General features: G+C 41.4%; 1 protein-coding gene across 2 annotated transcripts; it reads right to left on the bottom strand.

The window, feature by feature from the left end:
* Positions 1-2,566: 2,566 nt before the first annotated feature.
* Positions 2,567-11,822, bottom strand: LOC118213130 (casein kinase II subunit alpha-like). 2 transcript variants are annotated; one of them, XM_035391850.1, is made up of 13 exons: positions 11,697-11,822; positions 9,538-9,679; positions 8,238-8,349; positions 7,262-7,363; positions 6,942-6,992; positions 6,779-6,838; positions 6,168-6,251; positions 5,694-5,804; positions 5,289-5,390; positions 4,888-4,988; positions 4,607-4,755; positions 3,684-3,773; positions 2,567-3,075 (listed from the first exon to the last, which is right to left on the bottom strand). In XM_035391850.1, exons 2-13 carry the CDS (start codon positions 9,636-9,638, stop codon positions 2,960-2,962), a joined length of 1,179 nt encoding a protein of 392 aa, XP_035247741.1. In that variant the 5' UTR covers positions 9,639-9,679; positions 11,697-11,822; the 3' UTR covers positions 2,567-2,959. The 2 variants fall into 2 exon arrangements, with proteins under 2 accessions (XP_035247741.1, XP_035247732.1); XM_035391841.1 differs by lacking the exon at positions 11,697-11,822 and adding an exon at positions 9,829-9,883.
* Positions 11,823-12,281: the final 459 nt, after the last annotated feature.

Below are 12,281 nucleotides of genomic sequence, written 5' to 3'. Positions count from 1 at the left end.
AACACTATCAAAATAGAAATGATAAATAAAAAAAACAAGGAATCTGCAGTCACAGGAGCAGAGCTTGCTTCACCAATGGCACAGATGATAAACTTGTGGTGCGATGTTAAGCAGCTTTGACAACCGTGTTGTTTGCTTGTTATTGGAGGCATAGAAGACAGAATTTTCTGCGGGGCACTGTGAGGTCAGCTGGTGCTCAACTGTGAGCAGGGAGAAGTCATCGGGATATGAACGGAGCCGGTCCCAGCCCTTCGTGTCCCCACCATGTTGGGGTTGGGGTGGGTGATGAGGAGGGCCCAAGCGGGTCATCTGTTTTGTGCCAGGAACACCTGTGGAAAAACTCTGTTTATTTTCCGGCAAAAATAGTTCCTTCCATTTGAAAGCTGACCATATTTGCATTGCCACAGAAAAAAATTTGCAACACTAAAAAAATGATTTGGGCCATCCCGTTTCACTAACATGCACCAAATGTCTTTCACGTGTACCTCCTGACGCTGAACGCATTTGATTATGGAACCTATAGAATCGGCCATACAGGATTTTTCGCCATTTGGAATTTTTTTTAATACAAATTGCATAATCTATAGCAGGTCCCTGCAAAAAATTATGAAGGAAAATTCAATGTGTCAGAAGATGGCTGCAGGACAATGATTTTAAATTTAACCAAAATGGCTGGCCATGCCAAATTATGCATATGACCCAAAATTTAGCTTGAGTGCAATGATACTTCAGGGCATAACAGAAACGCAATCTTGTGAGCACGCATGCATGGCCACACAGTGTTATAATGCAATATGGCCTACATAGCACTTTTAGCAAAATACATTTTCGTTGGGTCCAGAAGCCCTCAGACAGCTTCCCTGGAATAGAAGTATATCCCCCTCAGTCCAGGCTACTTAAATACAACATAAACATGTATAAATTGTGGAAGATATTTGACCATCCCTCCTTTAAATCTAGCCTCTATTCAAATTTTTGAAATGTACAAATTGAAGAGGGTCCCACAGTCATGCGTATCAAATTTTGTGCCACTGCCATCCTAGGCGGCGCTACAGCACCACTTAATTTTAATTTTCAAATAATTATTACAGAAGAACCATTGCTTCCAATACATGCCAAAGGTGGTATGGATGGTATTTGGATTAGGTTTGCATTCCATGACAAAGTACCACCATTGCGCTACAGCTCATCCTTGGAGCTTCGCCTCCGACATCACTGCTTGCAACTGTATTTGTTTCCAATAAAATAAGAATGAGGGCTGTGAAAAAAAGAATGCAAATCCTTGTTATACTTCAGATGCTGCAGACAGGGGAAGTGATAATTTGCACATTTTGTTCCCACTGACTCAGTTTGAACAAATCTACAATGACCAGTCCATTTTAACAAACCCATTCTGTACACAAGCAGGAGAGCTTCAGATTACACAAGGCTATAGTTGCACCTCAGTAAAATCTCTAACCATGCATCTTGAGTAGCAGTGAGTGGGTTCTCAAAGCCTCTTCAATACTTTATAGTGGGAGTTCGCCGTAATGCTTTTAAACTAGTCCAAAATATGTTTTCGACTTTTCAAACATCTCTACGAGGAGAAAAGTTTGAAAAGGTCAAGATTGTATCTCACAAACTGTCCAAATCTTGAACAGGTGCTAGCAGCAACAGACATTTACAAACCAGCCCCACCTGCATTCCATTCACTGTGTACACTGGCTTTCCTGAAGGGCCAGGTATTATGAATGCGTGCTGCAATGCATATTAAATTCCCACACTATTGTCGCAACCTATGACAGTGTCAAGTTATATGATGAAATGATCAAATTAACATGAAAGTTTTCAATGAATTTGAATCAATGTATTTTCTCATGAAGGTGGTATATAAAACAAACTATATAAAACTGACCTATCACAAACTATTCCATTTTAGATAGGTAAGCCTGTCCTAGACAGAAAGGATGCTGTGCCTATAAATACATACACAAACACAAATTCAATCTGAACACTGCTGTTGTAAATCAGTAAATTAGTTAATGAACACTATTTGACCATTACAGAACAAAGTGTACATTTCCAGAAACTGTCAAATATCTGAAAATCTTTGATGTTCAGATTAAGAAATCGACTGTAGTTTGGCTGCTAACATGGCAAGTCTGCACTGTGACTAAGCTTTATTCTATAGGTGAACAAACTGGTGTGGTTTATAGTAATTAAAATGGACTGGATATATACAATGACCCTGACACCCAACCTTCTGTCCAGCACAGACAACTCAGTGCTTTTGTGATTATACAGAAGTACGTTTCTCATGGTCACCTTATTTATATAAAAAAAAGAAAAGAAATTACCCCAAGTGAAAAATGCCAATATATCTAAAACAAGTCAAAATAGCAACAGATTCTGATTGATAAACTACAGAGAATATGTGCAACTGTGAGAGAAAAAAAGCCAAATAGAGGAGTGTAGCACCACTTATGTGGAAGTCACAGGGAATTGGAAAAATCCAACAGGAAAACTTAAAAACAAGACACCTTCCCATACCTCAAACAAGTCCTTATAAAACCGCTTCACACCAGAATGTACTTTAGGGACATATAAAATAAATTTTATTATCCATTTTCTTCTGAATTTTCTACATTGTAGATGCATTTCTAGACACAGTCATCAAGAGAGAACGCAGCTACATCTCAACACTTCATCCAGGCACACATGCCAACACAACGTTTCTGCCATGTGTCCGGACCTCAATATATAATTATTGAACAGGAAATAAAGAGGAGGAAAGAAAAAAACTGAACCTAATTTCTTCAATTTTTTTTGTTGCGGTTTTCTTATACTCGAACATAATAAAAATAAAAACAAAGCCCGGGTGGAGGGGGGGGGCGTGGCCCGGGCGAGCTGTCCCAGATCTGTAGGTGGGGAAGGGGCAGATGGAAAAAGAGGGAGGGTGGGCCAGTGAGGTTCTCAGAGTTCAGGGCTGTGCCCCAGTGGCTGCTGGGACTTGCGTGGCCAGCGTGTTTGGAGAGGAGATGACGGGCGACCCGGCCATGTTGCCGATGGGCTGAGCTGCAGACATGGACGTGATGCCTGTAAGGAAGGGGAGAGGGACGGGCCTGGGGTTAGTCCCAACTCAATTGCACGGATGTAGTCTTAAACGGGTACTCTTTTATGAAGTAACAATCCCACAGGGCTCCAAATTAACAGGCTTCAAATTAGAAAGTCTCAACAGCCACTTCAGTAGGTGTTCCTTTTTAAATTCAAAAGGAGTCAAAACCTTTTCAGTTAGCACACTAGTTTCAGAAGTTTCAGTTTTGCAGTTTAAACCTCAGACAAGAAACATCAAGGCTCACTTTACAACTGTACAGTGTTTTGTCAGAGCCTCCAAAGTGAAATCCCATGATTCATGCAAAGTGCCTGATCACCCCATTTGGTTTTTAAAACGATATAGCCTTATTGAATGCCACTGGTATGTGCTCATGACATGCAAAGAAATAAGGATCCTTAGATATAAAGCAGACAATGCTTTATATCTAAAAACATCTTTTTTTTGTAAAAGTTGCACCTGGCCAGTCCAGCCTTGTAGTGAGAGGTCCTGGCCCAGTTACGAAGGCAAAAGCTGAAAAGCTGTAAAAACCTACATCATGCTACGGGACAGCTTTTACAGAGTTTGAGCGAATGTGGAAGCGCGTGCTTACCGGCCATCATGCTGGAGGAGCTGACTGGGGTGTTGGCAGTGGACAGTCCCGTGGAAGAGCCGAGCCTTCCCTGGTCCTTCACAATGGGATCTGTTGGCAGGTAGAGAGAGAAAGACCAGCAGAAGCAGCCATCTGATTAATGATCACAGCTCCAAGCTGACAGGACGACACCCTAACTTGCAAACCCCAGTTCCCATGAGAACCCCATGCCCAGTAACAGTGTCAGAGAGCAAACCAACCACTCCATTCACCAATATATCATGAAGAGATTGTCAACCCTTTAAATACATTTCTTTGAGGGATATGCATTTAGTTTCACTTCACATTCAAATTACATAAAAGATAAAAGCTACCATCCCCAAGCAGTGCATGAACTGGAAATGACTGCAGAGAGTGTTAGATCCACTTGCTCAAAATAATTATGATAATTTATGCAGGGTTTGCAAGGTCTTTATAAACACTGATGAGAAGGATTCAAACTTCCTTCATTTTCGGCAACCAAACATTTGAATACTGATTTTAAGCAACTGATTAGTTCACTTATGATAAGAATGGCTATTAGGGATGGGTTTTTAAATAATACTGCTCACAGATGAGTACACTGAGTGGGCGTATGCATGTGGGCTGCCTGTGCACACAGGAGCCCTGGGGGGCGTGCAGCTTGCAGGTGCTAACAGAGCCCATTGTTCTGTGAGCTGGCCCGTGTACTACAGCGCTGTGTGGTCCACGGGTGTGTGTGGTCCAGGGGCGTGTGCGTGTGTGTGTGCGGGCTGGGCCGGGAGCGGGTCGGGGGCGGTCTGGGAGCGAGTCGGGGGTGGGTCGGGAGCAGGGCGGGGGCGGGTCGGGGCGGGCCGGGAGCAGGACGGGGGTGGGTCGGGGCGGGCCGGGAGCAGGGCAGGGGCGGGTCGGGAGCGGTCACTCACAGAAGTAGGGGTGCTCCATGGCCTCCCTGGCGGTGAGCCGGGCCTGGTGGTCGTAGCGCAGCAGTTTGTCCAGGAAGTCTAAGGCCTCTGTGCTGACCAGGTGCTGGTTCTCGCTGTGAACAAAGCGCTCCCACCGCTTCCGCGAGTGCCTGTAGCCGGGGCAACAAGCCACACCCTATCACCCGTTTCAACAGAGCTTTTCAGTACAGGCTGTCCTGACATCTGGGGATTGTGTCTGACAAACAATGCTGTGCTTTACACTAAATGGGATTAGAACGTACCTTCCCAAAATGTCATTGAAGCGGGGGTCTAGTTCAATGTTGTACTTGTCAATGTAGTCGTAAAGGTCTTCTGTGCCCAGTACTTTAGCGATTCGTACAAGCTGAGGAGGATAAATCACACACGCACGCACGCACACACGAGACACAGTCAAGTCTTGCATTACTACTTAGCAAATGGGCAAACCAAAAGGCAGGGCAGAGGGCTAAGGAATAATGCGCAACTTGTGACAAGAAACATCCATATGAATCCGTAGTCCGTAAGAGGTCATCTAATAAATAGATGGTGGTAAAAAATGACCCCCCCAAAAAGTTGCACTTTGCACTGTCTGCTGTCATTAGTACGTTTCATTCATACAGTTGTAATTAAATGACATTCAGCTGAACTCAAATAGCATTCTTACTTGATCATAGTTGTCGTGTCCGTGGAAGAAAGGTTCCTTCCTGAAGATCATACTGGCCAGCATGCAACCTAAACTCCACATGTCTAAACTGTAGTCATACATCTAAAAAATAAAATAAAAAAATAAAAAAAAGACATATAGCGAACATGCATAAGAAATATAGCAGTTTTTTTGCCCCAGGTTTTACATTTCCACTCATACAAACATATCAGGGCACAGAGCGTACAAGTGAGACTAGCACAGTGATATGATGTGCAATTGTGTAATCAGGCAGAATGACTCAAGGGGGGGAGGTCAGCCAGAGAACAGAGAACATGGGGAACACAGTCAAATTTCAAAGGCAGTCAAAGGGAGACGGATAGAGAGAGGAACAGAGGGGTTTCACGTGTCGAGGACAGGACGTACCTGGTAATCTACCAGAAGCTCAGGTCCCTTGAAGTACCTGGAGGCGACTCGTACGTTGTACTCTTGGTTGGGGTGGTAGAACTCTGCTAAGCCCCAGTCTATCAGGCGAAGCTGAAATTATCACCAACATTTTAATTATGTTAAATTTTTTATCAAGATTTAGAATGACAAAGCAATCAGACTTTGTCCAAATCAGTTTATACATTTTAAACTGTCCCCAACATTAGAGAACAGTTAATGATACAATAAATGATAGGCTCCTTAAATGTGTTTAACATACTGGAAATAACATCATTTCAATAAAAGGTTCAAAACAGAACTGGATGTGCCTTTCAGAGATGAACCCCTGAACATTTTCTTTCCATCGTGTTCCATCATAATTTATAGTCCTGCAGATAACAGGCCATTGCGGTTTCTCAGTGCGTGTATCCCCAACGGTACTGTATAACACATACTGAGGGAGAAGAGCCAGACCTTTCTGTGTTCGTGGTCAATCATTACATTGTGCGGTTTGACATCTCTGTGCATGATTCCCATGCTGTGGCAGTAGTCCAGTGCCTGGGGGGAAAGGGTAAATGGATAAGTTAACATTCTTAAAGAATAATATTTCAATGGGTATTTCTTACACAAGACCCCTTTACTCAGAGCGAGTCCTTGACTGGAACCAAAGCTGGCTGACCCTGTATAGGAAACCTGCTTTTTACTGCTGTACCTGCAATGAGATCTTAGGCCTACGACTTCAGATGAATTCCTGGACTTTCTGCCTGCAGATCTTGTCTGTCATTTTTCTGGAAAACTTATATTACATCCTTCCCTCATTCCTCCCTTCCATGTACTCTTTCACAGTTTTAAGTGAATCTGATCCTCAGAATCAGTGGTTCTAGGCTCAGGCAACATAGGAACCAAACAGGCCCATGAATTAAAATAATGAAAACGTCAACATGAGTGCACATTGATTCCAAGTCATAGATGCCAAGTTCTAGAAATCTGATGGGACTTTTCTCCACAGTAGCTGTCCAGCTAACTGAGCTCAATCAATATCTTCACTGGGCAGCAGGTTCACTCACATCTCTTATCTTCCTTACCTTTAAGATTTCGTACATGTAGAACCGAATGTCGTAGTCCGATAACGTCTGATATAATTGCTGCAAAGAGAGAAAGACAGTTACCACAAACGCCATATGATCGGAAGAGGGAAAATTGATGGTGCTTTGGTCTAGTGTTCCTTGAGGGAAATGCTATACTTACTTTGAAGTCTGTGTTGTTTACATGTTCAAAAACTAGTGCTGGCGTCCGTGACTTGGAATGAAGAGAAACAATAATTCATGTTAATTTCAATCATCACTAGGCTATTTAACCTATTTTTTCCCCCCATTTACAGGTTTTTCCAACAGTTACTGGAAGTAAGTTTACCAAACATTTTCCACGCAGGGGTCTTTTAAGTTAATCTAATAACATCAATTTGGTCACACACAACTTCATTTAGGCCTGCACAATAAGAATTGGTTTATTTTCTAGCATACATTTTTTACACATTTGATTTCAAAGCCATGCATGGGAAAACTCACCACAGGGTCTTTAACAATGTCTAGAAGTGTGATTATGTTGGGGCCGCCTCGCAGATTTTCCAGAATCTTTATCTCTCGCTTGATTTTCTTCTTTTTTACTGGCTGTGGGAACAAGATTAAAGCAAAAACCAGGTGGGCACATCAACTATTTTCAAAAGAAACAGTGAGGAAACAGATTATTACCTACCTGCCTGTCAAAAAAACACAGAATTCACAAATGTGTAATTGTGTTAGGGGGGAGGCATTTTGACCTCTTATGCAAGCCCCTTAGAACTTGGCCCAAAGATTCCATAATAATGCACATGCAGTATATTGATTTTAAGAAGCAGGCAAAAGAAACAACTGGTGTAGGGAAACACCCATAAAAGTGGCTCCAACAAGGCTTTTTAAAAAAATGTTTCTTATTTTTTCTTTTTCCCAGAAATGCATCACAAATAGTCTGTTCATGAGGCATTAATTTAAAAACAACCTTAAAGGTCAACAGTGGGTGGGGATCTCTTAATTGTGTCAGATATTTTGCTGAAGCCTTTAGCATCCCAGAAACATGAAGACAGCCTTGCAGCCATCGCCTTAAAAAATACTTTACAAGGAACATAGAGACACTAGAACCACAATCCTGCCTTTAACAAGGCACGAAAAAGTGTGCTCATGAAATCATGCTCCCAGTCTAGCTCACAGATCAATGGACAGTTGGACACTTCAGATAAAATCATATGAATCCTGGACAAACACTTTGTTCGGAAAATGTTAACACAGGCCAAGCACATTACAGGAGAAACAGAAGTTAAATCTATAGCAGCATGTACCAACACATCCTTCACAACTAGCATTGTGAAAAAGAGCAGAACTCTAATTATGGCAGATAAAATGATGCAGCGCTGCTACACTACACAGGAGCTCAGCTCAAATACAGTTCCATGTTACAGAGTGAGACGGCAGCATGCAACTGAACCCAGAAATGAGTCAGAGACCATACCTTGAGTATTTTGACGACTACTTTCTCGTTGTTTGTGATATTTATGGCTTCAAACACTTCACTGTATTTGCCTCTGCCCAGTTTTCGCACCAGCTGGTAGTCGTCTTGATTTCTGAAGTACAGGAAATGAGAAAAAGACAGAATGAGAAAAACACCTTGTACAAAACGGTAGGCTACATTTAGTTGTCAACAGCATCATTTTCACTGTCATACAATAATAGCAGACAGTTTTACGTAAAATGGCCTTTAACTACGATCATAGCATAATTTAACAGTAAGGAAATCTTCATGAAGCCCCCTGAACTTGAAGCCATCATATATTAACAGTAATTGATGCATTTAAAACACTGACTGTTCGCTATTCAGGATTTAACATACATAAAATTTAATATTAATTTAACTGCATTTAAAGGACGTATTTGTGAAATGTGGCAGATGAACAGAAAATACAGCAAACTGAATTATCAATGGAGCAAACAAGCATGCAACAACATTTTGTCTCGAAAGAATTCAAAGTAGATTAAGAGATGTTCATGAACAATGTTCATATTAAGTTAACGGATAAATCAAACCTAATTAAGTGAGCTCATATACACAGGCTTAGAAACACTGCCTTTGTCCAATGTGAAAAATAATATTTTTTTCAAATAACATCACCACATCAGAACATTAGGGACACATTTGGCCCCAAAAAAAAAAAAAAAAAACTAGAGAAAAGTAGAAAAAAGAAAGTCACTGATTCCCAGGAAACCCCTGAATTCTGGAGGGAAACTTAATTGAGCAAATATGTTTTATTTAAGCAATAAAAGCACACATAAGCATGAAAAACATCAGAATAAATTGTGCTCAAGTTAAATAATTTGATGAATTGGATGCAACTTAATGCACCACCATTTTTCATTAACAAACTTAAAAAATAAAAAAAAACTACTGTTGTTTCAAAATCAAATGCACGCCAACTTTCTGCTGCTCTGCCTTTGGTACTTCACTACACTGCAAAAGTGTACACAGCCATCTGCAAATCCTTGTTTATTTTTTCCCCAACAAATATACATTTGATCCACAGACATGTCAAAACCAGACTGAAAAGTTCTAAAGGCAATCACCAGGATTCAACATGTTCAATCCACAGAAAATATTAACGATGCGTGCCAGAAAAGTGCTGCAAATGTGACAGCTGTGCCATCAAGACATTCCTGGACCTTAAAAGCCATCTAGACAATCTGTTTTTGAACAATCAACATTAAATGATCAAAGGTGATCAAACTCTCCTCTTTTAGACTCAGGAAATCATGCTTACCCCCATTCGACCACATGTGACTCGTAGTCCCAGTACTCCCTTGGTCTCTGTGTGTTTACTTCAGGGTAGACACGGGATCGACTTGGGACAGGGCCAGACATGTTTGAGGACGAGGAGGTGAAGGTTCCACTCTCAGTATCACCTGTAGTTGGAGCAATGTGATGTGAGAAATAAATTGCTTATCATGGCTTTTTGGTTGAGCACAGGTGTGCAATGAAAATATGCCAGAAACTATGACTGGAGAAATGGCAGGAACACAGTTAAAACGTATTGATACGTATTGTTTCACACCTTTCACATGCTTTTTATGCTTCCTATAGACTTCCATTTGTCCCTTCCCGTTTTCTTATTTGAGTAATCGCATCTTTTCCAGCACAGAAAAGCAAATTAACATCGTGATTTTAAAATGTATTGAGCGCCCAAACAATGTTGCAGGCAGCAAAATATAGCATCTTTCAAATCTATCAATCTAATAACGAAAAATGATGCTCTTAGAACTATCACCAAGATCAACAAGCTCAAATGTGCGTCGGCCGCATTACATGCAGTTAAGTCCAATCACAACCGGCATGTTTTATTCACCAACATTAACACCATTAAATAATCATTTCCAGTTCATACGCACAGTTTAGGCTTAAGCAGCCAAGTTATTTTCGTACATTAGGCTATATCTTGGCTGTTAGGCTAGCAACTGCCGCAAAGGGAATCGGTTACACCGCGTGTAGCTAGCTAGTCCGGTCATTTAAAATACGATTCTAGCTATCTAACGTTACCCGTTTAAAGTGTATGATCGTTAAGATCTAATAGTGATATTCTCGTCACTTAACCGACTGCATTTCTACAATGAAATGTTGCAACAATAATAGCGCCACAGTTAGCAAAATAGTCCAGCCTACAGGACATGAAAAGGCCGCAAGTGTAAACCTGGAACTTTCCTATCTAGCTCAGCACCACACGACCCTATTTAGCATGCTAACGTTCCCGTTAGCGACAATCAACCAGAAAGCTAGACGCATTCAACTTAGCAAAAACACAAGCGGAAGCGTGTACATCTATCACTTCCAGAAAGCCGTGTAATACTATTAATTATACGAAAGCCGCGTAACTGTTAAATGTGTATGGGTAGCAGACTGCACAATCAACGCTAGCTTAGCGAGCGAACTAACGTCCAGTTTTACCGGGTAAATTCGTTGGCTAGGCAAGTTAGCTAGCTCTCGCTTGTTGGCCAGCCAATCATTTCCAGTATGCAGTAAATTAACAGTAAGTTAGTTAAGCAGTTGCCAAGCAGTTGAATCACCGTTCCCAAGAATGTGTTGCTTACAGCATGCAAGATAACACAAAGTTACATCTTCTATTGAAAGCATCAATATAACACTTGCCACCTGACGATATGGCGTTGGGTATATTTTCATTTGTCCAAATTGGATAGGCAACATATTGGCTGGCGTGATATTTAGCTAGCTAGCTAACTAATCAAGTCGACTTTTTGTGTAGTGCTTTGCCGGGTTCACAGTCAGCTACCTAGCTAGTCGGTAATTTACTGCCACGCCTTGTTAGCTGTATTTTCATTCAAACTATGACGATAAATAAAACTGATGGTATACATATTACATCTCGATCAGACGTTGATTAACGTTAATACACTGGTGCTTTATATTCCTAACTAGCTAGCTTTTCGAATACGATGCTGTTTGCCTTATTCCTTCGATCAACCATTCCGAAATAGCCAGGTCGCCAGCTAGCTAACTAAGCTAGTCCCGGCTAGCTAAGTGGGATTCCCTCGACACTTAACCAAATCGCCCGTACTTGCCCACACATCGAAATTTTACCAAATTGTCTCTAACTGTATACATTACCAAATACATCGCCTCATAGTAAAACGGTTATTGGTCGAAGCTAATGATTGTAAAGAAAGAAACATTCCATGCGTTGCTTTTCCTGTGGTCAGAAAATATAGCCAACATTAGCTTGCTACAGTCCTGAGGGTAGGAAGCCACGGCAACGACTCGTTGAATTAACTAGAACAAACGCGTGTTTTAGAGTTTTTAGGAGAATATGTAAGCACAGGTGATAAAGTCTCATGGTACGTGTTCGTTTATTTCTATATGATAAAACATTCCTTATGTTATATCGTACGTAAATTATATACATTGTATTACCTCTCAGCGTCTCTTGACTGACAATATGGCGGTTCCTACAGACACCGACTGAACTCCAATTGTAGATGGTATTCCGAGAAGAGAGGGAAGAGTCCTCCGTTCCTTTTGGGGGCGCAAATACTCCCAATCGACGGGATGTTGTCTAGTGGAGCAACAAATGTGCAACTACAACATCCAGAGCATTCAGGGAAGATGGCCAACTTGCTATTTACCCTGGGCACATTTTATTTTGTCTTTATTTAACGAGGTAAATCAATTGAGATATCTGTTCTCTTTTGCACTTTGGACCAGACCAATAAAATTTAGCAGGGGATGCAAAGGACTGTGGAACCAGTCAGATGTAGGGGGCAAATAGATGGCCATTTTGTGGTAATTTGACCAGTACACTAGGGGGGTTAACACACAAACTCTTTTGGAAAATGCCATGTGATACTTAATGAGTCAGGACCACAGAACTGTGTGGTCAGGACCTCAGTTTAACATCTCATCTCATCTGAAGGGCAGCGTCATCTGTAGCACAGTGCCCCCATCATATGTTGGTATACTGGATTTCTGTTTCAGTTCACAGGGAAGAGTGCCCTTACT

This window comes from Anguilla anguilla, chromosome 1 (genome assembly GCF_013347855.1).
Source record: "Anguilla anguilla isolate fAngAng1 chromosome 1, fAngAng1.pri, whole genome shotgun sequence".
NCBI classification, from domain to species: Eukaryota; Metazoa; Chordata; class Actinopteri; order Anguilliformes; family Anguillidae; genus Anguilla; species Anguilla anguilla.
This window is presented reverse-complemented; position numbering and strand designations above follow the sequence as displayed.